General features: G+C 48.0%; 6 protein-coding genes across 6 annotated transcripts; 2 read left to right on the plus strand and 4 right to left on the minus strand.

The window, feature by feature from the left end:
* The first annotated feature begins 2954 nt into the window (after window positions 1–2954).
* On the plus strand, window positions 2955–5508 carry F4807DRAFT_248670 (uncharacterized protein). The gene is made up of 2 exons (XM_047994364.1): window positions 2955–3839; window positions 4100–5508. The coding sequence occupies exons 1-2, from the start codon at window positions 3326–3328 to the stop codon at window positions 5455–5457; spliced, it is 1872 nt and encodes a 623-aa protein (XP_047850479.1). The 5' UTR covers window positions 2955–3325; the 3' UTR covers window positions 5458–5508.
* A 2116-nt stretch (window positions 5509–7624) lies between these two features.
* Window positions 7625–9517, plus strand: F4807DRAFT_441163 (uncharacterized protein). Its single transcript, XM_047999355.1, has one exon. It carries the CDS (start codon window positions 8202–8204, stop codon window positions 9117–9119), a length of 918 nt encoding a protein of 305 aa, XP_047850480.1. The 5' UTR covers window positions 7625–8201; the 3' UTR covers window positions 9120–9517.
* On the minus strand, window positions 9518–12933 carry F4807DRAFT_441168 (glycosyltransferase family 8 protein). Its single transcript, XM_047999356.1, has 6 exons — window positions 12519–12933; window positions 12426–12453; window positions 12266–12372; window positions 11623–12207; window positions 11387–11559; window positions 9518–11331 (listed from the first exon to the last, which is right to left on the minus strand). The coding sequence occupies exons 1-6, from the start codon at window positions 12561–12563 to the stop codon at window positions 10251–10253; spliced, it is 2019 nt and encodes a 672-aa protein (XP_047850481.1). The 5' UTR covers window positions 12564–12933; the 3' UTR covers window positions 9518–10250.
* A 2920-nt stretch (window positions 12934–15853) lies between these two features.
* On the minus strand, window positions 15854–18104 carry F4807DRAFT_248786 (uncharacterized protein). The gene is made up of 2 exons (XM_047994365.1): window positions 17992–18104; window positions 15854–17528 (listed from the first exon to the last, which is right to left on the minus strand). Exon 2 carries the CDS (start codon window positions 17444–17446, stop codon window positions 16052–16054), a length of 1395 nt encoding a protein of 464 aa, XP_047850482.1. The 5' UTR covers window positions 17447–17528; window positions 17992–18104; the 3' UTR covers window positions 15854–16051.
* A 354-nt stretch (window positions 18105–18458) lies between these two features.
* F4807DRAFT_441177 (glycoside hydrolase family 47 protein) lies at window positions 18459–21231 on the minus strand. Its single transcript, XM_047999357.1, has one exon. It carries the CDS (start codon window positions 20831–20833, stop codon window positions 18998–19000), a length of 1836 nt encoding a protein of 611 aa, XP_047850483.1. The 5' UTR covers window positions 20834–21231; the 3' UTR covers window positions 18459–18997.
* Window positions 21232–21950: 719 nt separating this feature from the next.
* F4807DRAFT_441182 (calmodulin) lies at window positions 21951–24106 on the minus strand. The gene is made up of 7 exons (XM_047999358.1): window positions 23574–24106; window positions 23404–23460; window positions 23293–23308; window positions 23026–23151; window positions 22886–22956; window positions 22691–22832; window positions 21951–22637 (listed from the first exon to the last, which is right to left on the minus strand). The coding sequence occupies exons 1-7, from the start codon at window positions 23574–23576 to the stop codon at window positions 22603–22605; spliced, it is 450 nt and encodes a 149-aa protein (XP_047850484.1). The 5' UTR covers window positions 23577–24106; the 3' UTR covers window positions 21951–22602.
* Window positions 24107–24194: the final 88 nt, after the last annotated feature.

Raw genomic sequence — 24194 nt, forward strand, 5'->3', positions numbered from 1 at the left:
TAACTGTATTTAATCTTGTACTTAGACGCGCACAGACTCAATTTGCCAAAGAACCAACAGAGCCAATGAATACAAGCTCTAGCAGTCTAGAAAGCTTCCTAAAGAGCTTAGAAAAGCTACATAGTCTCAGTTGACCCTTACACATCGCGAACCGTCCCGTTGTCTCACAAGTTCCAATAATCATTAATAACTTGAGTGACTCTGTAACCCTGTACTCCCCGATGGTTCAGGGGAATAGGGAATAGGTATTGGATATTGTCAAGCTTATTACCATGCTCGCCATGGAAACCCTGGTTTGTGAAGTTGCCCGATTTGCTTGGTAGAAAGAGGACGTGCTCATCTTAAGCCCTGGGTAATTTGACGAACGTAACAATCGAATCTCCATGAGTTAGTTGGATTTGTCGGATTTACGCATGGTCTACCTACCTATGGTAGGTACTGTGTTGTACTCCGACCAGTGACCAGCGACCAGCCCGACTCCGCATATTACCGGCCGCCCGATGTTCTTTTTCTTCTTCTTCGTTTCCGAGACCTTTCGAAGAATTTGGGAACCTGGGCACGACGGAAGGTCTATGAATTTTGCGGCTCACTGCGTTCCATGCAAGTCTCACATCTCCTTGCGTCGCAACCGCTTACAAGAGATATTGACCGCCTCGCTCGTTCGGACATATGCGAAGCTTAAAAGTCATGAATATGGCTGAATTTGGCACATACCGCCGCTTCATCCAAGATGCATATATTAATGATGCTGTTGTTACGTGCAGAGTCAGAAATGGACCGGCGTATATGACGCAGCCACCAATAAGGCTTCACGTTGGCACTGCTTTTATGCTATTACCTATTTTCATAGCATAGCACTATGGGTCGCTGCCGTAGAGGGGCGGTGCATCAAAATTTGAAAAGTAGTGAAAAATGCGATTGGTCAGCAGTAGTCCGTCGTGGGGTTATGCAGACGTCCTACGGCTGTGCAAAAATTGTGCAGCTACTCAGGATCATTGAGATCATTGAGATGATTATGTAGGTATGTACGGCGTAAGGTGCTTAGCGAGAAGCGCTATCTTTCTAGGCTACCAAGATCGGACGTTTGAAACCTCCACACCTAAGATGACGATGGCTTCGGAAAGATATCCATTCTATATCGGCAGGGACAAAACGATGAAGCGTCTTAGCTCTTTACTATCTAGCGTCCTCCGCTTCAGCCATGCTTCGGTATGCCGTTCCGCACCAGCACTACCGATTCTAGACCCGCAGTTAGGCGTTCTCAGGACATCTTTTCGTCTCTCTTTACTCCATTCAGAAATCCCCGACGTTATATTCTAGCTTAGGGCGTAGCTCGCGGGCTAAGAAACGCGTGAGCTTGTGAGTTTACACGCGAGACACACCAGAGTAAGTCACAATGGATCAAAATTCCAGAAGACTATGTCGGTATGCTATCGGAAGCCTTCTCGCCTTCCCGGACATGTGTCGACAAAAGTACACAAAATATCTGCCTGGAGGATGCTCTAGATCGGTCTTGAAATCCTCGTGAGCCATGTGAGCCATAGTAAACCGAACCCGAATGAGAACATATTTTGGGCGAAACACAAAAGAAATGGGAAAAAGGAATTCTAGAATATTTGGAAGAAACCCCTGGCCAGGAACCTATTAAAGGTAGGTGCATATGAAAAGCAATAGCCACAAAATGCGGTTACCATAGGATCTCGTCATCTTTACAGAGATGAAGCAAATGTCGTAAAATGTATGAATGAGACACGCCTACGTGCTATAGTGTTGGAAGCTTGATTCTTCATGTCATTGGTTCCTAGATAGTTGGAATTGATGAAGGTTAATCTAATAGAGAACTCGATCGTGACTTCAACTGATCTAAGATTACCAGGTTCCCTGTCAAACATGCGTCTTCTGGGACTTAGCGGCAGACATTGACCCCTGGGATATCCTCCTTTTTTTTCTTGTCTATTTTCTTTTTTAATTCTCTTAAGGACATCCATACATACCTAAGTAGTATGATGCGGAGTACTGTGCCTCGCCAAAGGTACGGAGGGCGAGAGAATGCACAAATTGGAACCTGCAGTGATCTTTTGAGGTGGACCCTAGGCACGTCTCCTCCAATCAACGATGGGAACAAGACAACTCCAGGTACTTCCAAAGAAGCATGTAAACACAATAACTATTATGTACCACGATGCCCTACGAGCCCCGGCCTGGCCTACCACCTACCAGTACAGAGAACACAACCTCAGAATGGTGGTGGGCGTGGTAGGCGTGGTAGGCGTGGTGGGCAAGATGGACAACACCCACGAGCCATTCGCCGTCCCGTACCCGTACCTCTTCTTCAAATCCCAAAGACCCAACGGCGGCCGAGATACCCACCTGAGACTATCCCACCACCCATGCAGGTTGCTAGCGCGGTGAAATCTACTTTGGTGCTGACAGCACAGTATCTCCTCTCGTATAAGCCACTATGTACAAAGCGTCCAAGGGCCTCCACCCCACTCCACCAGTCCACCAAATATCTTGGGGGTAATGATTTACAACGATGGTACCAAGGTATTTTCCAGGTACGTACCCAGCCCACCGTTTAGACAGACCCCTGGTCCTCTACCATGGTACACGGCACCGCCTCGATCAATGCTTTCTGCCCTATGGAAGATCTATGTACCTCTTGAGACACACGGCTATGTTCCTGCAAAGCCCAAGTGTATATAGGAATCTGAAGCCCCCAAAAGCTTCACCTGTTTCTAGCTTCTGCCCCATCTCCATGACCACGGAACACGCCAAATTCCCTTTCCGTCCTGCTTCGTACCCTTCCTTCTAGCAGTGTTTGTTACTTATTACTTAGAGCAATATATATATGACATAGACTCTACCCTCCCCGGAGCCTTACATCAGTAACCCACGAAGGATATTCTCCAAATCGTCGCTACTCGTAACCTCGTCGTGTGAGGTCGTATGTTCAGGGTCCGATAAGCTTAGAAGGCGAACGCATCACGAATTTGGGCGCGCGAACTCTCGTTATAACTGTCACCCGAGCTTCGCGACTTACATAAACCTCACGCTCGCTATTCCCGTCCTCAACTACATCTCCCAGTGCCCCTCTTTAAGAGTACCTTGACGCCGGACGCCTTATTTACATTTTGAAGCTCGCTACCTATATACATGTGAGCTCTCACCTGATCGCACCAACTTCACTCTTCATCTTTACTTCTTGTGTCCCAACCGAGACACTGACGCGAGGGAAAGACCTAGCTTAAGCACGTTAGCTTGTAATTCCTCGCTATATACGGCGCAAGTTTTGGAAAAGGCCAGTAATAGAAAGGAAGATAAAATGGCATTGGTCGTCGACCAATCTTACAACATGTTTCCCGGGCGAGAGCAGGATTTCATGCTCTACCCCGAATCTCACCACGCTAGCTACGCTTCACCACCGTTAGACATGCACATGAGCCCAAGCGGCTTCGGCGGCATACCGCGAAGCGTACAAGAAGACTTCCCACCGACCTCAGGATACGAAGTTGGCCCAACATACTCGAACGCGCAACATTTCATGTACGATAGGACATCACCCGGCGTGTTTGCTGACGATGGCGAGCTACCGCTGCCGGCCTCTAATATCTCAACCGCCTCGGCTCCTTCCGCAGCCTCTTCGACAGTTGGATCGCCCAGCTCTAACCACGGTCAATTGGCATACTTTCCCGAGTACCAAGCAAATGCGCTCGGCGTGCACCCCGGAATTGTTGGGTCGAGTGATTACTTGACAGGAACTGAGTACAATGCCTTCTCTGGTTCAGGTATGGAAGACTTCAGCATGCCTTTTGATAAACAAGCTGGTGGTTTTGTTGGTGAGTTGGCGCGGGTCTCATTTTACATGTTGCACACCTTGAAGCCGCGACCTTTCTCGATGTGTATTTGTGAGATTGATGGTTGATCGATGTTGACCGATTTGATTTGAGTTGAGTCTCATCGAAGTCAATGTCAGTTTCACGCTACACAGCCAATGTTGAGGAAGGAACACACAAGACGCAAGACACAATCTTGTTGATTCTGTTAAAGTTTTAAAGTTACAGTGGGAACTCAGTTTTGCTGACTGTAAGCTCTTTAGATCCTTCCATGATACATCCCGACATCCGCGGACCTCCGATGGCTCCACCGCTACAGGGATACGACCAAAACAGCTTCTCCCCTCAGAATCCTTATCCTAACTCACCCGCCCTCTCTGGTCCTGCTTCACCCGCGCCAGCAATGCGCAACGGAAGCCAATCCCCTTATATGCACGGCTATCAGCAGTACAGCCCCTTTCAAGCACCACCTCCCGCACCAAGGCGGCAAAGCCTTTCTTCTTACCAATCGCACGGTTCTCACGATTACGCGTACAACAGCGACGAGTCTGAGAAGAAGCAAAGATGTTCTTACCCAGACTGCGGCAAGGTCTTCAAAGATCTTAAGGCGCATATGCTGACCCACCAGAATGAGCGACCTGAAAAGTGCCCCATTCAAACATGCGATTACCACATCAAGGGTTTCGCTCGTAAATATGACAAGAACCGACACACCTTAACTCACTACAAGGGTACTATGGTGTGTGGCTTTTGTCCCGGGTCCGGATCGGCGGCTGAGAAGTCGTTCAACCGAGCGGACGTCTTCAAGAGGCACCTTACAGCCGTCCACAATGTCGAGCAGACTCCTCCTAACAGCAGGAAGAAGGCGGCCAACTCGGCGAACAGCGGCAAGAAGTTGACTGGTTACGCGCCGGATGCCACAGGCAAGTGTTCGACATGTTCGCAAACATTCTCGAACGCCCAGGACTTCTACGAGCATCTGGACGATTGTGTGCTGCGCATTGTCCAGCAAGAAGACCCCGCCGAGGCCATTAACGCAAAGCGGTTGGCCGAGGTGGAGAACGACGAGGATGTTCACCAGACCCTGGAGAAGAACGCGCTTCCCACCACCACCCAGACTGTCTCTAACTCAGACGATGAAGAGGATGAGGACATGGCCGACGAGGATGACCTCGCGGACGAAGACTTCAAGTCAAGGAAGCCAACTTCGCCAACGAAGAGGAAGGGGAACCCGCCCAACGGCGTCCAGAAGTCCAGGGGAATGACACATTCGCGAGGTGGCATGCCATTGTCGAGTAAGAGCAAGAGCCGCAAGAACCGACGCGAGTACCCTTCGTCGTGGGGATTCGACAAGGGTCAGATGACGATGAAGAAGCGGGTGATGGCCGTCTTCGACGGACCTCGCCGATTGGCCAAGGATGACATGATGCTCTCTACCGAACACGAAGTCCGCCTAAAGCTCTCCGATGGCAAGTCCTACGTGACTGACCTCGACGTCAACACGATGAGGCGCGCCGAAGGATTCCTCAACGCTACCGAGGAGGAGAAAGGACTATGGATATCAGACGACCCCACCGAGGAAGACATGAAGCGCATGTTGGAATACAGCCGCCAGCACTAATCCAGGCGTATATATATCACATAATCATACTACTGTATCGATATAGGATAGCATTCATGACGACCGGGACGAAGAATGGGATAGCATGACTGGCGCAAGGTCTATTGTACATTGGGATACTTTAATGGGCATATAAAAACCTGTAGGGGTTTTCCTTTTTGTTTATTTCTCTCGCCGGGGGAGAGGCCTGCCGGCGATCTATAGAAGGGGAGACGACGGAGGCGTCTCAAGGATGACCATATCTGGCATGCCCATAAGGGGCTTGGGGCCTTTTCACCTCTGGTATATTTTGGTATATTTTGTAGTTGATGACCTGTATCGATACCCTGTCTATTTTCACGTTCATAACGGCATTGCAAATACCGAAAGATATTCGGCATTGTTCTTGAATAGAGAAATACCTCGCTTCTGCCGCACTTACATAACTTGACCGCTCCTTTGCTTTGATGTGACATTGAATGCGCATGTGAATATTATCTAATCAACTATATGATCACATATACATTGCTCTATGCTTATGCTTGGATCGAAAGCTACTGAGGTAGCTAAGGTTCTTCTACTTAGGGGCCTTCAGACATGATATTGCTAGCTGAGCTATAGACTAATTGCCGGATCGGGCCATGCGAACCCCAAATCTTGATCAAGTGTCGAATCTTGACGTATCGTGGAGCACGTCAAACCGACTCAGCTACCGAGACCAACTTACATATCCATATGCACAATTATACTATGTAATAAGTAGTAAGAAGTCACTTGACGCGTTCCGATTGGAAATGCAAGGAATCGGCATTCAGCAGATCCTCCTTTTCTTGCCTGAAACTACAGGAGGGTTAACTGACCGCATCTATATGCGCGTATATATGCAAGCTGAAACAGCACATCTCATTTCCTAGATGGTCGCGGTTGCAGCGCCTGCGACCACTGACGAGATGCGAACGAGGGATGGGGAGAGATCAATTGATGGGTTGATGGGTTGACGGGTTGAGGGGGATGAGATGATGGATGGAGAGGTACCACCGTAATTGGATAGCGTGCGGTTAATGCTGTCATGCTGACAAAGTGGGCAACCTTGCGGAAAAAGAAGCGCGCGCACCACTTACCTACAGACGATGCAAACGATGCAGTCGCGGCCCGATGTAGAGGCCTCCCCCTTTTTCGCGTACTATGTACCTATTCAGGCCGTGGCTTTGGATGGCCGTTTCGTGTACCTAGGCACGCACCGCATCTAGATACTGTGTGTACTTGAGGCGCAGCACCCGCTACCACGTGTATGCTAGGGTGACGGCATGTGGTTGGTGGGCAAGATGGGGGCTAGCAGGCAAGGTAGGAAAGAGCAGGTTGACATGTTGACAGTTGCCCTACCGTCACAGATTCCGCCTGTCTACCCAATCAGGAAGGTTGGGTTTTTTCTTAAGCGGTGAAGGGGCGCAGCATCTTATTTGCATCAAGCAGGCATAACGTAACTTTGAGTTGCTTTGTACATACCCACGTATATTAGTAGAGGTGATACATGCCCTCAGAATATACCTATAGGTAGTATTATAGAACAGCGTTATACCATACGAGTGTACCTTACGATTATACAAACACCCATACTCCTGTAAATCACACGGAACGCCTCATACTGAAGATTACCTAATACGAATAATGATATGTTGTCATGGAAAGCCACCGTATTACCTATGCAAATTTGTCCATCCTATCAAGCACGATATAGGTATACCTACGAAAAGGCAAGAACTAGGCGTTAAGCCACAAAGCCAGCAGGAGTACACTAGCGGACTTAGTAACTATAATCTCCACCTGGGCTTTCCTGGGCCTTCCAAACAAGCGAATCATTCAAAATCAATCCGAAACACGACCCCTCTAAATCTGCAAATCTGCAAATGTTCAAATGTATCAAATCATCCACAACACCACCCATCGCCAATTGTTCGCATCAGATACTCTAGCATGGCCGGCCGCGCCGTAGACGTGCATAGGTGCATACAAGCCACCGCGCCGCTTATACGCACTCTGCATATTCTGTATTTCTGTATCGCCTTAGGCGCGTCTAGGAGTCTAGGCGTACCGTTCACGTCCATGTCGTCCTGACACTGTCGCACCACATTCACCCTACTCTAGTCGTTTGTCGTATTGATCCTCTATTTTTATTCCTTTTCTTCTTAGTTTCCTTTTGCTTTTTTTCCCCATTCCCTGATTTTTTTCCCCTTCTATTTTAAAGTTGCGGGGAGTGGTCATGGCGTTGCCTCCCGGCTCTCACTCCCTCGCCTCTTTCCGCATTGCGAAGTATTATGAACGGATTATTTTCCGTTTTCCAATGCCCCCCCGGATCTTATCATCAATAGTACATCCACACTATTATATATGTAGGTACTTATATCCTAGCGCTACGCGTTAGGATGCCTCAGGTACCTAGGGTAGGTACCTAGATTATCGTACCAGGATGCCTGACCCAACTCCACCCGGCCGAGAAAGATACTGTACCTATTGAACTATTTCCGCGTTTGCAGCCCAAACCCAAACCCTACCATGTATCTAGACACTATCCCGTATAGGGTTCGTGTGAGTCCACGCCACCCCGGTGCCGACACGAGGAAAGCGAAACCGAGAATCCTTGCTTTTGAGCCTCAAAAAATCTCATCCTTGCGCTCTCCCCTCCCTCGGACCCCTCTTCCCAAACTCGCTAAGGCGGTAGGAATAGGGAGATAGGCAAGATTTACCTACCTAGGTACCCAGGGCAAATGGCGCTCACAAGCCGCATCTCCTTGCAAGGCCCTCCCACCTCGGAGCCAGAGGACTTCCTGAGCTCCTCGCTGGGCGTCATCTTCCCGGACGACGTGACGAACCAGCACGGGGACGCAGACCATTCGCTCGCATACGCCTCCCCGCACCTGCCCCGGCCCCTGCATATCGCCCTCGCGGACCCGGACCAGGAGAGCGACCGCAAGCTATTCTCCCACTACCTGTGGAACGCGAGCCTGCTGCTCGCCGAGTTCGTCGAGGCCGGCACCATAGGTCTGCCCCTCGCCGTCGGCAGGGGCGAGCTCCAGGCCTCCGACTTCGATGTCTCGGGGCTCACGTGTCTGGAACTAGGTGCTGGCACCGCGCTCCCGAGCCTCATGGCCGCGCTGCTAGGCGCGGCCGACGTCGTCATCACGGACTACCCTTCCGAAACCGTGCTGACCACCCTGCGCAAGAACGTCACGGCGAACGCCAAGCCGGAGAACTCGCCCCGGCAAACCGTCACCCCTATCGCAGTCGACGGGCACTCGTGGGGGGAGCTAGACACGCCCTTTACGACGGCGCACCGGGGCCGCTTCGACCGCGTCTTCGTGTGCGATTGTCTCTGGATGCCGTGGCAGCACGCGAACCTGCACCGGTCCATATCCTGGTTCCTCAAATCATCCTCCCCCTCCTCCAACTCCGCGCAGGCCTGGGTCGTCGCGGGGTTCCACACCGGCCGCGCCAAGATGCGCGGGTTCTTCGAGCCTACAGCGCTCGCCGAGGCCGGTCTCGAGGTCGAGAGGCTCTGGGAGCGCGACTGCGACGGGGTTGAGCGCGAGTGGGTCTGGGACCGCGGGCAGGAGGACGTCAGCGAGCGGAAGCGCTGGCTGGTTGTCGGCGTGCTGAGGCGGAGGGCCGAGGGGGTCGAGGGGTGAGTGGTGAGGGTATAGGTCGATGACATTACGACGGCCTGGAATAGGCTGTGCTGCGCTCTAAACACTGAACGATATCCATTTCTTCCGGCTTTCGTCTCCTTGAAGAGGGGTAGAGTGAATTACTTCTCGCTCGATTGGCGCCTAAGTCGTAATAGGGTGCTCCTAGGTCGGATCTAAGTTGTAATGCATTGAGACATGAGGTATTGACAAGTTGCTTGGCTATATAAACACTACAATATCTAGTACGAACACCTAAGGACGCTGCTGGAGGAATCATCGAGGTAGGCATAGGCCTTTGGGAGCACACTCTTACACCTAGCATATTACGGTGATATCTACTGTTAAAAAGGGGCTGTGCGACTCATATTCAACAATACCGCACTCAAACACAAACAAACACCGAGAATAATCTGATATATCCAGTCTCCCCAACCAGATAAATATGTGACTATATACCGTATATACATTCTCGTCCAAATTTCCTCGTGTGCTGTTCGAGTCCCACCAATTTATTAGAATGGAAGATAGAAAAGGAGAAAACAAGAAAAAAGAAAAGAGAAAAAAAAGTATATGCTCGCTCCGCGCTAGCCCTATGCTATGCAAGTATGCTGCAATACGCGCGATAAAAATGATTACTGGCTTTTTGTTACGTGGTATTGACGCAAATGTAGTATTCTGTGCAAAAGCACGGGGGAACGAGACAAACAAATGAAACGAGAGGTTCCTCCAAAATAGGTCGCAGGCCTCCAATGGAACAGGATGAGAAAAGGGACTTCACAAGTCCCGGCACAAACAAGACGGGCCCAACGAGTTGGGCTGGGAATCGTTATCGGAGAAGTCAAAGCCATAACTCTTGTCCACCTCTCCTCCAGTTAGGTATCCAGTTCGGACGTAAGAAGAGTATTTCGTATCATAATTTTTGGGGGGCCTGTAACATAAACCCCTTTAGTGAATCGTCCCTCGCATAACTAGGCCATTCATCCACAAACGCCGAACAGCCCCTAACCTGTATCCACCAATACCCGTGATCATCCTCCTTTTCATATTCATCGGCAAAGATGAGAGCCGTATCAAGCTAAGTAGGAACTCAATGTCTAATGCACTATAGCTTGGTACTATAGCTTGGTGAGCTCACTCTCCCGTGGAAATAACCTCGCCCTTCTCGAACGCAGGCCCAGGGCCAGCGTAGCTTGGTTGAGGTATCCCAGAGGCTCTCGCTGTTTCACCGGGTTGAGGTGTAGTGGTTCGTGGAGTGGGTACATCTTCGTTGAATATGATCTCGCCCTTCTCAAATGCAGGTCCAGGGCCTGTATAGCTAGGTTCTAGCATATCCCCTACCACAGTTGAAGCTACGCTAGGAGTCGGCTCCAGGTTGGAATCAATGTCGTAAACACCGGCTGAACGGACGCCGCCCTTTAGTGGCTGCGGGCTAAAGACCTTGGTAGTTTGCGCAACATAGGTTTGCAAGTCGGAACCGAAAGGTAGAAGTCTAGAAGGCAGTTCACTACTATCAGGATCCCCACTTCCGAGCTTTCGCAGCAATAGTTCAGACTGCTGCTTAGCCAATTTTTGAAGCTGGACCACAGGATCCTTGTGATAGTGTAGTATGTTAGTCACGTCGCAAAGGCAGTCAGCAGGAGCCCAACGTCTTCCGTGCGAACATACCCATTCAGCCTGCCCCGGCACGTTCTCAGCGGCCGGTAGCAGCGGGTTGTGAGAACCGACGCCGGGGTGGATGGGTGCCGGTGTGACTGGTAGGCTAGGACGCTCAGTTTCACTGGGGAAGTCGGTAACCTTGCTTCCCTGACGTCGACGGTGAGGGATGTCAGCATCATCAGCCGGTAACGCTGGTGGACCCGGAGATTTAGTGCTCCGTCTGCGTCGATGTTGCTGGAACTTCTCGGCATAGCGCTCAATCTCAGGTATCTCGTCCCAAGCATTAGTCAGCGTAAACGCGGACCACGTGTCAATAGGATGCATAGTTGGCGTTGGTGGCTCGCTCCTCTCTGCTAAATCCGCGATAGAGGGCACGATGGTAGGCGTTTCTGGGATACTGGCTATGGACCCCCTGCGACTCAGGTAATCGTCGTCCCATACACGAGAGGGCCGCTCTCGATGAGCCTCCCATGGGAAGATAGGCTTTGGCAGGTCCGGATCAAAGAACGGGACAAAGCCTTCTGGGTGATCATACCCAGCTTGCGTTACTTGAGGCCTGTTCCCTAGTTAGCTCTTCTATGATCTGCAATAGTCAAAGGCAAGGGACTGACCTATGCGCGGTCTGATATGATGCCGTCTGTCCGACGTTGGAGTGAGAAGACGGAGTTATGGCGCTTGCACCCTGGTGGCGGTACTGATATTCTCCTGTGGTGAAATATTGCACCAATTCCGACCCTGATTTGGTGGCATTGGAACTGCCAATAATCGACGTCGATGTTGCATTCTAAATATCGTAAGCTAAGTGCTCAATATAGAAGTGTAAGCAAATTGCTGATATGGTACTTACGGTCCCTCCATAATGCTTGTCGTAGACGGCCCACCATTTACCAACCATTTCGTCAAAGGGCGAGCTACCGGTGCTAGCACGTCTTCCCTTGAACCACGGCTTCTCGGGGCCGATAAAGTGGACCATTTTGATATTGGACTGGAAATGGCGGTAAGCAGGAACATATTGATAATGGCCAGAGGGTGTAACGTTATAGGCGAAGCTAAGACGGTTATAGTTACTGCCGAAATGCATGTTAATGAGACCTTGATCAGCTCCGTCGAACGAAGTATTCTGTGCCGCCATTGCCGCCATAGCTTGGTAGTCGGTCTCGTTCGGGCTCAGAACCATAACACCCGTGTTGAAGAGATCCGGCCATCCAATATCAGGAGCTGCCGAAAAGGGGTGGGTAATATCGAAGAGCTCGTCCGGAGCTTGGTAAGCGACGACATCGCTATCTATGTAGACGATCTTTCGGAACTGTGTCTGTTTCCATAGGGTAATCTTGGTGAAGGCGGAATGCAAATCGGCTCGGTTCATCAATTGTAGGTTTGAGGGTTGCGAATTGGTGATCCGGCTGACTGGTATAACATAGTCATACACATTCTAGTTGATTGAGTTAGTCGGACATATGTCTTAGATGCGAAGTAATTGGTAAACTTGCCTTGAGTTCAGTAATTACTTCGGCCGAGACAGTGTCCAGCGTGATCAGGACCGCCAGCTTCTTAGTAGTTCCAGCATCTCGTAGGGAATGCGCAAGCACGAGAGCACCTTGACAGGGGTTAGAAAATGCATCACGACGAATTCAGAGCTGTGGAACATACCAGGCAAATATGTGTCACTCAAGAGAAGCTATAGATATGCATATATTAGCTATTATTTCAAGGATTCCGAAGTTCTGTATAGGTTTCACGAACTGTGGCGTACACATCCTCCTCCGCTCCTCCACCTTGCACTGCCATTGTGTGCAAGAAAAGTCGGTGAGGTCACGCCAAATCGAATGTGGTCGAGAGGGGTAGATAGTGTAATAGATGAATACAGAATGATGGATCCTAATCGGGATTCAGGACACAACAAGCTATCCGTATATACAGAATAGCAACAGCTGTGAGAAGAAGAGAAAAGGTTGAGAAGGGAGTTGGGTTGAGGAGAAAATAAGTAGGAATTTTGGTTGCGGTGAAGAAATTACTTAGGTAGCTAGGATGCAGCTTCTACAGGCCGTGTTGTTTCTTTTTAACCTTTACTAGGAACCTTCCCTCCTCAAAGCAAAATCGAAAGAGTTCATGAAAATGCGACGCTAGCGTTACCTCCAAAGGCAAGCATACCTTGGTCTCGCCTCTGGTCCCCAGATTATTATGTACTTGAAGGCTTCAGAGGCCAGGCATACTTGCGTACGCATTACTAGCTCGTATAAAATTTTTTATCAAAGTTGTTGTTAGACTTCGATTGGTTCTTTATAATCTTGAGTCTGCATCCCTACCTAACGAGGGACATTAGAATTAAATGGTCGCATCCACAGTTCAATACATGTACAGCCATATATGGCGGATATAGATACGATAACCCACGAAGATACGCTTAGGTTGGGGGAAGTGGACCAGAAAGTGGATCATGCAGAATGCACGGTTCCGCAGAAGCCCATAGCTCTATTAGCTCTATTGCTGAAGCTACTATCCACTTTGAGAATTATGTCATGTAGACTAAGCCAGAGAAGAGGGGCAAACCAACCTCGCTGGCAGCAATAGAGAGACTCAACCAAGATTCACATTAGCGCTCTACCCGGCGGCAACACGCCAAGTGGGAACTAACGATATCCACATGTGAGTCAAAAGTGCTTTGGGATTTAGGTAAATAGAAAGCTACCTAAATTTCCCCAAGTCAGCAATGGCTGATATTGAATGAATCTTAAGTAGTATTTGGCTTTTGATAAGACCAAGATGTTTTTAATATGTCTGTGTGTGTAACTGTAACATTCAGATAAGTTGTGTCAGCAGCACATGTAAAATGACGACACTTCCTTTTCCTTTTAGAGTAAGGTTCTTCCGCCAGGGACTATTTTTAGCAAATCAGATAGCAGTTTCAGGACCCCGCAATTTGATCTTCAATAGCTGGCCAATCAGCATCGATGAACTCGACTAAGAAATCCAAGTTAGGAAACACCGCTCACCTTTTCCTTTTATACTTTCACGATACTTACATAGATCTTAGTACCACTTTCTGTATAAAAGTACGGTAAATAAAACTTAAGATCAAATAAATAAGCTCGTAGATCTTCGCTCCACATAGCCCTGCATTTCTAGATCTTACTAGTTCAACAACAATGTTTGGGTCAAGGCTTCAAAAAAACTGCACAAACAAAGTCTAGAACTACCATGAAAATCTTGTCTAGTTAGGTATGTATGAGACCGACAAGACATCTCGAATGTCTTGGAAAGATTGTGATATAAAAAAAGGCACCATAACAAGAATTTGCATCAGGCAATCATTAAGTCTAGATCGTCCTTGATATTCCGTTGCCACCCATTGGACCAGAAAAAAAGACCCCATGCTACCAATAGAGAGTAGAAAACGCCCCTCGTAAAGCAGTCACCCACTCCTCTGCAGCGATGATCACAGCAATCAAGGGAGGATCGGGTTCGTTGCCGCGATCCGGCCTTGATAAGTGGTCTTCCTCTATTTCCGAGAAACTTTATAATCCCAACTGCGTCTATGCAAGACAGCATGCCGCTACATCTCACCCCCACGTGCTTGTCCAAGCACCTCACACCTGTGTTTCAAGTGGCAGCAACCCTCACGAAAGTTAGGTTCATAGCTTCACAGGAAACCAACAAATTAGCAGTCGTTTAAGTCCCACACATATCTCATACAAGAACCCCATTGCTATTTTAGCCAACGAGACTCAAATCAGTCTAAGGCTTACTATTTACGCGTCTTGCTCAGACATCACAACGGACTCATCTTATATTTCACTGGACGCTGCTAACTCAACCAAACATGTTAAAGCTAACACCTTTTTTTCGTTTTTGTCAAGCGCCCCATCCCGCTCCACGTAGCGGCCTTAATGGTGATAGCAGCCCAATGACAAATCCCCTGTTCTAGAAGCTACTACCAAACTCGAGCTCGGAAATCTCTAGGCATCTACGGCGTTCCCCAGACATAAGCAAGATGCCTTCATTTCGTTGCCAAGCCTATGTGCGCCGTCCGGGTCGTATGACGCGCAAAAGAAGTCCCTTGGTTCTCCCCTCAGAATAGAATATCATGTGCCGAGATCCTACGCACCTATAAGTAAGTCAATTTGGGGTCAATTTTGATTCTATACCGAGAGAACATCTTCATGGCCCACCAACCACCTGAATCTACCCCTTAGCCCGACAATACTAAATATCATACCTACTTTACCTCTCTACGTGTTACCACTAACTATATAGAAACATGGAGACTCCTGTAAATACATGAATATGAAGGACCTCCCCCTGGAACTTTTGGAAGCCGACTTCATCAGATACAGGCCCAGTCACAAGGTGATCAGCAATATACTATTAAAGCGGGAAACTACCTGCCAATGGTTGGCGTCGAACTCACCCTATTTACTTCCCAGACGGTATTCATCTGAATAATAACTGGTTATTCTCTAAATTAACTTGTCCCTGCGGTTTAGCAACACACCTCTCGTATCGTTCTAACAGCATGGCCGGCATATGGCGGAGGGCGCTTTTAATTAACCTAAAATGATTTCAAAGACGCAAGAGATAACCCGAGATCTCTCTATCTTATTCCATGCTATGTAAAAACTGGAAGTAAAGTATACTACGTTGACAGCTGTACTATTAGGCGAGCATACTGCTAGCTAAGTTCTGTTTATACTTATATGAGCATGTTGCTTTTCGCCGCCCAAACACACTATCTTGTGTGCTGGGAAATGAGACTGGAGGCGATCGACCCGGGCCCTTACACGACTGGTTTTAAATCGGACGTATACTAGTGAAGTTGGTCGGCCTGGATCCATTTCGTTTCTTGATACTACGCGTCGGCCACTTATTTCATCGTGACTCATTGGACATTATTCAGTAAACGGCGTGGCTTTAACATGTTTGTCGTTTTCCTAGAAGCCTAAGCGATGGCATCTCTAACCCAACGCCGCTATCACGGCCGTGGAGGACGAAGTACCATGGAGCCAATAGTTCCTGGGCTCAATTTTATATCTCCACATTCAATGGTCAATTATTCGGCATCCAAGTGATTAATGTTTAGTCTTAATGATAAGACTTGTATGCTATACCCCAAAATGAAACCTGTAGGTCTCTTTCTCTATTCCCATACCGATTCATAAGACCCTAACACCTTGCTTCCGTTCTACATCGAATTACCTGCATGGCGAGTCGATCAAATAACCTGCTTGTGCTTGTTACATGACCCCAGGCACAGCTAGTGTTGTAGCTTTAGCATGCAATTATATATCTTTCTTGAAGCTATGTTCCGGCTTATGCGTAGTCTCGTAATCGACGTGGACATAAGCTCGCTCGATGCCCGGCAGCTTCTCCAGCTCGATCTGTAGCCCTTCGGAAACGTCGTGAGTGACTCTAAGCGGATCGTTAGGGTCCATGACAATGTCGATCTCGGCGATTAGCCTAACTCCAGAATGATACACACGGACGGTGTCGATTTTGCGAATGGCCTCCGAATACGTGACGCAAATGTATGTAATAAGTTGCTGCTTATCGATATCGGCCGCCTTGCCAACAAGCGACATGAACTCGTCAAAGGCCTGATGTAGCCAGGAGGCACTAATGATAACCGACATAATAATGGCGCCCATAGGATCGATCCACCAAGCGAGCCTGGAGCCGCCGACGGATGTCAGCACACCGAAGCCATTGATCAACAAATCATTCCGATGATCTTGCCACAAGATATTCACTTGGCTGTACTTGTCCTTAAGACCCCAACAATAGAAAAATAAGCCGAGTTTGGTCGCAAAAGCGATGCACACCGCGATCACCGAGGGCAGATGAAAGTCATTAACTTTAGTATCTGTCCCATAGCGCTCTTTGATGTCCTGACAGGAGAAAGCGATAAGAATGACGGACACGGTCGTCATAATGAAGCAGAAGGTGATATTGCCAGCGGTCTCTAGGCGGTTATTGCCGGATGGGAAGCGGCTAGGATCCACACGGTCCATAGCTTTTCGGGTGACGTAGAGCGTTAGGTTGCTCAACGGGTCGAAGATGGAGTCGGCCATGGTGGTAAGAAGCGAAAGAGAGCCGGAAGATATGGCACCGTACATTTGTAAAATGGACAGGAGCACATTGGCCACAAACGAACCCTTTACGGCAATTTCGAGGCGCAAGCGGTCCTCGTTAGCTTCACGCCGATGGTCGGCCTCGTGTTCTGATACCGATTTCAACATGTTCTTGATTGTATCATTCTGCTTGTTGTAGAATGTATGGATCCTGCGCGCCTGAAGAGTAGACGCAAATTTCCCCATATCTGCGTTGTCCTGGCCAGTACGCTTGCGGGCGGTATTAGCTTTGATCTCATAAAGCTGGCCGTCCGTCTTCAAAGCCGAAGAGAGATTATAAGGGTCGCTCCCGCTAAAGCGCGCATTTCCATCTTGCGCCTCGACATCTTCTGCCGTCGTGGCAGACGAGTGGCGAGCCACAGGTTGTTCACTGCTCTCGTTCATAGCTTCGACAGCGGTGCTAGTGGCATTGCGGTGGGGATTATGGGAAGGAACAGACTGTGATATGGGCGTGTGTGTCGAGGCTCGCGAGCTCGAATTTCGACCACGCTGGCTATCACAGGGATGTAACTGCGACTCGGCAGGAGGCGTAGTGTCAGAACCCATGATCGAGTGAATATATCGACATAAGCCGGTAGTCCGTCGAAATGACTTCGGATATACGACCGGTTGTTCTGATAATTCCTATCTGTAGGTGAGAAATTAGATAGGCGCGGGATTTGCGGGATGCGGTGTGCAAGGGAAAAAGAGAGGAGGGAGATTTAAAAACTCCTGCCGCTCTCGTTATCTGCAGCTCGGGTTGGAGTATTTCCCGGCTGCCAACACTAGCTTGCTATCTTCCAAGATCTTCTTGAGAACCTACCTGTATCGAGGTTAGTTAATAAGCCGAGAGATAGTTCCCCAACGTTGATCTAAGCGACATGCCAAGTGGTATGGTTGGTCGTGCCTGTGAAGATCAAATGTGGCAATCTAAATAGTGACAGGTGAGGAGTACATAGGTAGGGATGCAAGTCAGACTGATTGTCGAGGGATAGGAAGAGTGGCAATACAAGCTGACAGGCAAGATCATAGTAAAAGAAGCAAAAACTTCACAACACACTTGGCGGTGATACAGTAGTGGCTACTATTGATTAATTCATTATCTTACTTACCACCTCAGCTACCCACCTAGATAGTCCTCGTTTCTCTGATAACAGTGTATTTCACTGTATGACGAATGACTAGTATGCTGTCCGTGGCAAAAGAACCAGTTGGGTGTTGGACGGAAATGGGCGCCCAGGAACAAACCAACTCCGGCAATAGAACACGCGCTCAAATTGGCCATTGTGATTGATTGATTGCTTCGCCCAAGTGCGCTGGTGGTACCTAGGCATGTAAGCCGAGGTGGAGACAGTGATTCACTAAGCCTTTGTGTCTGGTCGGTACTAGATATTGACAAGCTAAGGATTAATCTGATTGGGTCAATCCAATGTGAGAATATTCACAATGTGTTGGTTTGTGAATGTTATGGATGTTGAACTGGAGTTGAGGAGAATAAAAAGAATAAAAAAAACTAACGTAGAGTTAAGCTTTTCGAACCTCTTTTGATGCGGCACGTACAACTTTAAATATTAAAGTAGGCGCAGCTAAAAGCATAAAATCGTTTCATAAATCGGCCACTACCGGAGCATTACCTGGTTATCTTGACCTGCTTTGCGTACCTCGGTTCCGCATTTCGATATTGAAATACAACTATCAATTCCGAAGAAGTTCCAATTGGAACAGTAATATGTTCCTACCTTGGTAGCCAAGATCTTGGCTGCTCTATCATCTTCTTGTTTTTACGCCTTGTCATGTTATCCAGATTCACCCATCCTTTTCATATCGGAACTGGTTGTCTAGAATACCTATTTATGTGCTTATGTACGTATCTAGATACTTGATCGAGGGGTAATCGTTAGATAAATATAAGCCCTATAGAAATGGCCTATATCAATATAAAAATCCAGTTCCCGATCAGTTCCTGTCCCACACACCTAAATCGATAAAACTATTCCGAAAGATCCATCTCTGCCAGTGCATAAAATCCAACCCTTGCTGCTTAGCAGCTGCATTACCATCCATGGCATGTTCCAAGGGCATTAAAGCTCACCCCCCACCTATTGACCGTCTATCCGTCTATGGTGCATCTGCACGCCGAAGTGGATGTGCCTCAGTATTCAACACCCATTCGTCTAGATTAGCTAGATCCCAATCGCCGAAGATCAAGTAGAAATATTTCAGCGTCTCTGCTAGCCAAAAGCTCTCCATGCTATCCACTTGAGTCGGATGGCTTGCCGTCACATCATCCAATGCCGCGGAAGCATACTTCGATCGCGTCCACTTCTCGATAGCTTCGAACATGGCCCAGGCCTTGTCCATGAACTTCGAGTCTCCGGTTAGGCGATACATCATGAACACAGATTCGATTGCCTCGGGGCGGAGGATGTATCGGCGGTCGTCAACCTCGACCATCCCGCGAGGAAGTCGCCTCGTCTCTATGATTTTCTCAAGCTGTTGGTCGGAAAGATCATCGCCCGTGGTGTCATGACCCCAATACTTCCTTAAGGAATTCAGCCAACGCTCTTCGCTCCACTGACAATCGTCCTTGGCGATGTCCGCCTCGCAGGGTATGAAATGAAATATCTCAGGCCCGATGCCCGAAACGGTTTGATTGTATGACCACACGCAACCCTCAGTCAACTGTTCGGCTACGTCTAAATCTGACGGACGCTCGAAGATCTTGGCTGCCATGCCTACCATGCCTCCTGCAAAACACGTTAAATGTTGTGCTATTGGCGTAGTCACAACCTGTTTATCACCACCGGGCGAAGTAACGATTCGAGCGTCGGCGAAGAATTGTAGAGGAAGGTTATCTGGATTCAGGGCGCGACGGAGAAGATGTTTCTTTGCAACTTCTATGAACCCCTCATACATCTTTCTTGGCTGATTCAGCGCGCCTCCAAGCAATAGGTACTGCTTCCCAAGGTACTCGTATGTACTGTCGCTCATCCCGCCGAGTGTGTATGAATCACCCGTGGACTTGATCGGCGTTTTCGTCGCGTCAATGATGACCGACCACATCCCCGGCATTGAAGTTCTCTTCTGATCTTTTTCTAACTCGTCAGATATCCTTTGTACAGCATCGTAATACTGCATATCGCCGGTCAGTTGAGACAACTTGGTAAGCTCAAGATTTAGTGATCCGATCTCAGCAAGTAAAACATAGCTCCGTGCCGTCTGTGATTCGCCTCTGGCATATTTTTGCCAGGGAAATCGCGTTATAGGCATGTGATTCGGAGTATCAAAGGATGTCATAACTAAGTCGGCAACCTCAGTTGCCTTTTTGAGGAGGCTTGGGTACTGCTTGTTGCTTAGCTCATACGCAGCTAAAAATCCCCCGAGATATCGAATTGTCGTTTCGAAAATGTTAATATCACGTGTTTCCGTGGTTGTAAAATTGATGTTGTCACAAGCCCTCACCGCGATTTCGAAATCTTCTTTCATGCCGAGGAGCCACAGGCTATCTAAAGCGTCGACAAGTGTGGCCGCCCAACCGCCAAAGGGGTTCTTATACAGCCCCGAAAGGGGTTTGATCTCATCATGGCCCCACGCGTATTTCTTGTACCCGTTCCAACTATGTTTGAAGCTTTCCTCAACCGCAGCGAGTCGTCCCAACCGCAATTCCTTCTCAGCAGTGGTTTCCTGCGGTTTCGTGGCTTGCACGCGTGGGACTTGTTTCGTAGGTTTGTTGGTCGGGAGCGTAGCGAACTTGTCTACGGGATAACGGGGCGGACGTTTCTCCCACTTAAGACCTTTGGACCCAGCAGAGGCTGGGACGGATTGACCACCCGGGGCATGGCCATGTGTAAGATTGAACAAGCCTGAATCGGGCGGATGCCAGCTATAGTACCAAGACCCAAGTACCCATATAGCAATGACAGCGAGGATTACTCGGACGCGGCGAACGGCCATTGTTGAAGTTGGATCGATATAGTAGATATAGGTATTTATATATGGCAGGGCTTCAAAGCTAGCAGATGCTGTGGATCAGGAGTTAAGCAACAAGTGCCCACATCGCTCGAGGTGAGACTAAATAGACTTAATAGATTTACTGACTATTAGCCTGGAGCACTGACAACGAAGTCGGCTTTCCTAGAGGCAACTGTGAATTCGTAGTTCAACATCAGACGTGTTGTGTTAATCGTAATCAAGGATCCGAATAGTCGGCCGAGTCAATATTGTCGTTTGCAAAACAAGCCTCTCCACATAGGCATATACCAAGGTCGACAAGATATGGATCAGTATAATTAGTAAGTTCGAAGTTAAATCGAGGTACGTAAATAGGAAGAAAAGGGGGCTCGCATTCCAAGCTTCCTTCCCTAGGGATTGCCAAGCTTCTAAGGTTCCAGGGACCTTGCCTAACAAATCATCCCCGCGCCTGTGCTCCACTTCGCTGACATAGCTCGGGAATTAATTAAGTTCTGTGGCCCAAGCTCCTTTAGATAAATTGTTAACGATTATGTACGTCGCTAAAGCTTGGTAGCAAAGGATGCTACTGATACTATGCCTTCTTCCCTTCTCTTCAATAGGCGTATACTTTATAGATATCCTGATATATTGCCGTGCTGTTTCGATGTGCCGAAGCAGTACCGGTAGTAATCATCAAAAAGGAGTGTCTTAATGTAAAGATTATCTTAATGGTAACGATGCCAAAGAGAATAACTAAACTTTGATCAGGCTCAACTTAGGCATATAAGTATACATACTAAAGTAGTATTTTAAATATATCTCACGTATAACTCCAAGAAGTGAAATTTGATAACGCTTAATCGAGACTATTGTTTTAAGATATTGCCATGTCTATTTTAAACAATTGTTTCTATCATGACAAGGTCTACACTCATAGTCGTAGACTATATACACCTAGCTAAGCACCTGCGTAATGAACTGCAAGGTTGACAACTTATGTTACATATTGTAAAAGCATGCCTCGTGTACCTGTGCCGATTTCCGAGTTAGTTTCTATGGTGTCTCACGATTCTGTGATTCCATAACACTGGGTCCTGGTTCATCACTCTCAGAATTTAGGCTTAGGAAGAATTGATATGTCAGCCATCATACAGAATATAATTTCACTTATATCCCGACCGACCTCTTGGAGAGAGTAAGAAGAATTCATATCGAGGTTCACTGTAAATTTGAACTAACATAGCCTTATGTTTACACAGGTACCCTGTAAGGGAATGACCTTCTTTGCTATGCTGTCTTTGCTTGCCTAGCCTAAGAGTTGGTGTAGATGTCAACATGACTAACTACATAAACTGAAGTTGGTTCGAAAAATATTTGTTATGGGATCAATTTTGATATATGAACTACTGCATTGGCTAGTGATAGGATAATGTGGCAATGAATAAGGCTCTATTTCTTGAAATTGCACAGCTGTAATATTCACGCGACAATACATGTAGAAGCTTCGTAAGAGATGGAGTCACGCTCATGTTTCCGTGTGAATGTTTTAATCGGGAAATGTATTGTCAAGTCAGCCGTTGGTGGAGGAGATCCTACCCGTCTTCCAACCTAACACCATTCTTGCGTATACCTCGTGAATTGATAATTTCAACTCAATCAACAGTGTCCCATTGGGCACAATCCCGAGAGAAAAAAGGAAACTTCGTCGCAACATAAGAGGTGGGTATGGCGATCAACAGGCTAGCGAAAGTCCGACAAGTTCCTTTCCCATTCTATTTCTGCATCATTAACTGGACAAACTCGTTGTCTGTAGTATGAAAGTTAGTGATAGGACTTGATAAGTCTTGCAAGTCTCCTTACAGTCAATGCGGCCATCGCCGTCCTGGTCAGCCTCACGGATCATCTCATCGACCTCGTCATCGGTGAGTTTCTCTCCAATGGAGGTCATGACGTGGCGGAGCTCGGCAGCAGAGATGAAACCGTTGTTATCACGATCGAAAACCTATTTCAGTATAAGCGGTTATGTCTTCTTTTGGTCGGATAAGGTGTTCGAACCTTGAAGGCTTCTCGGATCTCTTCCTCGGAGTCGGTATCCTTCATCTTGCGTGCCATCATGGTCAAGAACTCTATGCGACAAGAACGTCAGCCTTGTCTCGGAAAGTAGTGCGACTTGCGCCAGGCAGCTATAAACTCACCAGGGAAGTCGATGGTTCCATTGTTGTCAGCATCGACCTCGTTAATCATGTCCTGTAGCTCAGACTCGGAGGGATTTTGGCCCAGCGATCGCATGACCGTGCCTAGTTCCTTAGTGGTGATTTGTCCTGGGAATAGGTATTAGTCGACCTCGTTGATCAACGCGAAGATACAAAGTACGACGCAGCTGTTCGCGTATATCGTCGAGGTTAAAAAAGGATATTGCTACGAGGTTCAGGTTGAGGTCTAGTAGTAAGAAGACGACTTACCATCGCCATCTTTGTCCTACATAGCTGTTAGCGGGTACGTCATCGACGACGAGGCAGTAGAGTAACTGATATTGGGTGATATAATGTATCATGTTCTCGAAATGAACTTACAAAGAGAGAGAATGCCTCCTTAAACTCGGAGACCTGTTCCTCGGTAAGTGAGTCGGCCTGCGATAGAGGGTTATGGTCAGCGCGAGTCCTATTTTCAAACTCCTTTCGAGCCCCTCATCGGCGGGGCTGTCTCTGGATTGGCGGTGACTAAAGCATTAAGCAATACGGACCATGATTGAGCTGTTTTCCTTTCTGTGATGCGAGGAATTGAGTAGCTTGAGATTGTTTGACGCAGCAGAGGAACGAATGTGAGTCGGTGTCGTTTGTCGCAGTTACCACGAGAGATGTAGGTTGCCAAGGAGGAAGAAGAGGGCCTTCTCTGGTTTTGAAAATAGTTTAGAATAATAATACTAACGAAGACCAAAACAGAACAAGGCAGGGCTGGATTTCAAAATAGTGGGGAGAAAAGGACGAGTGGAGGGGCTTGCTAGCTTTAAAGTACCCTTCAATGTTCCGGGGGGCTTTTTAAAGGGGGGGGAAGGTCGAGCGTTTTAGGGGGGTAGGGGTCGTCTGGCTTCGAGGCAGCCGGCCTGTTTGCCTTGGGCTATCACAGAACGATCATTTATCGCCTCTTTTCGCCTGATGAAGATATGTAAATACCTACCCAAGTACATACAAGTATAACAAGTACTATATACACATGTACAAGACTACAGGTCTACGAACATGATATGGACATTGGACCTACGATAAATTGTTAAGTTTCACGAACTACACGCATCCGTCTAGAACATTTCCAAGTTGATTTAATTAGCTACCCAAGTATATATGCATGGAAATCAAGTACCAAT

This window comes from Annulohypoxylon truncatum (genome assembly GCF_022578515.1).
Source record: "Annulohypoxylon truncatum strain CBS 140777 unplaced genomic scaffold F4807scaffold_38, whole genome shotgun sequence".
NCBI classification, from domain to species: Eukaryota; Fungi; Ascomycota; class Sordariomycetes; order Xylariales; family Hypoxylaceae; genus Annulohypoxylon; species Annulohypoxylon truncatum.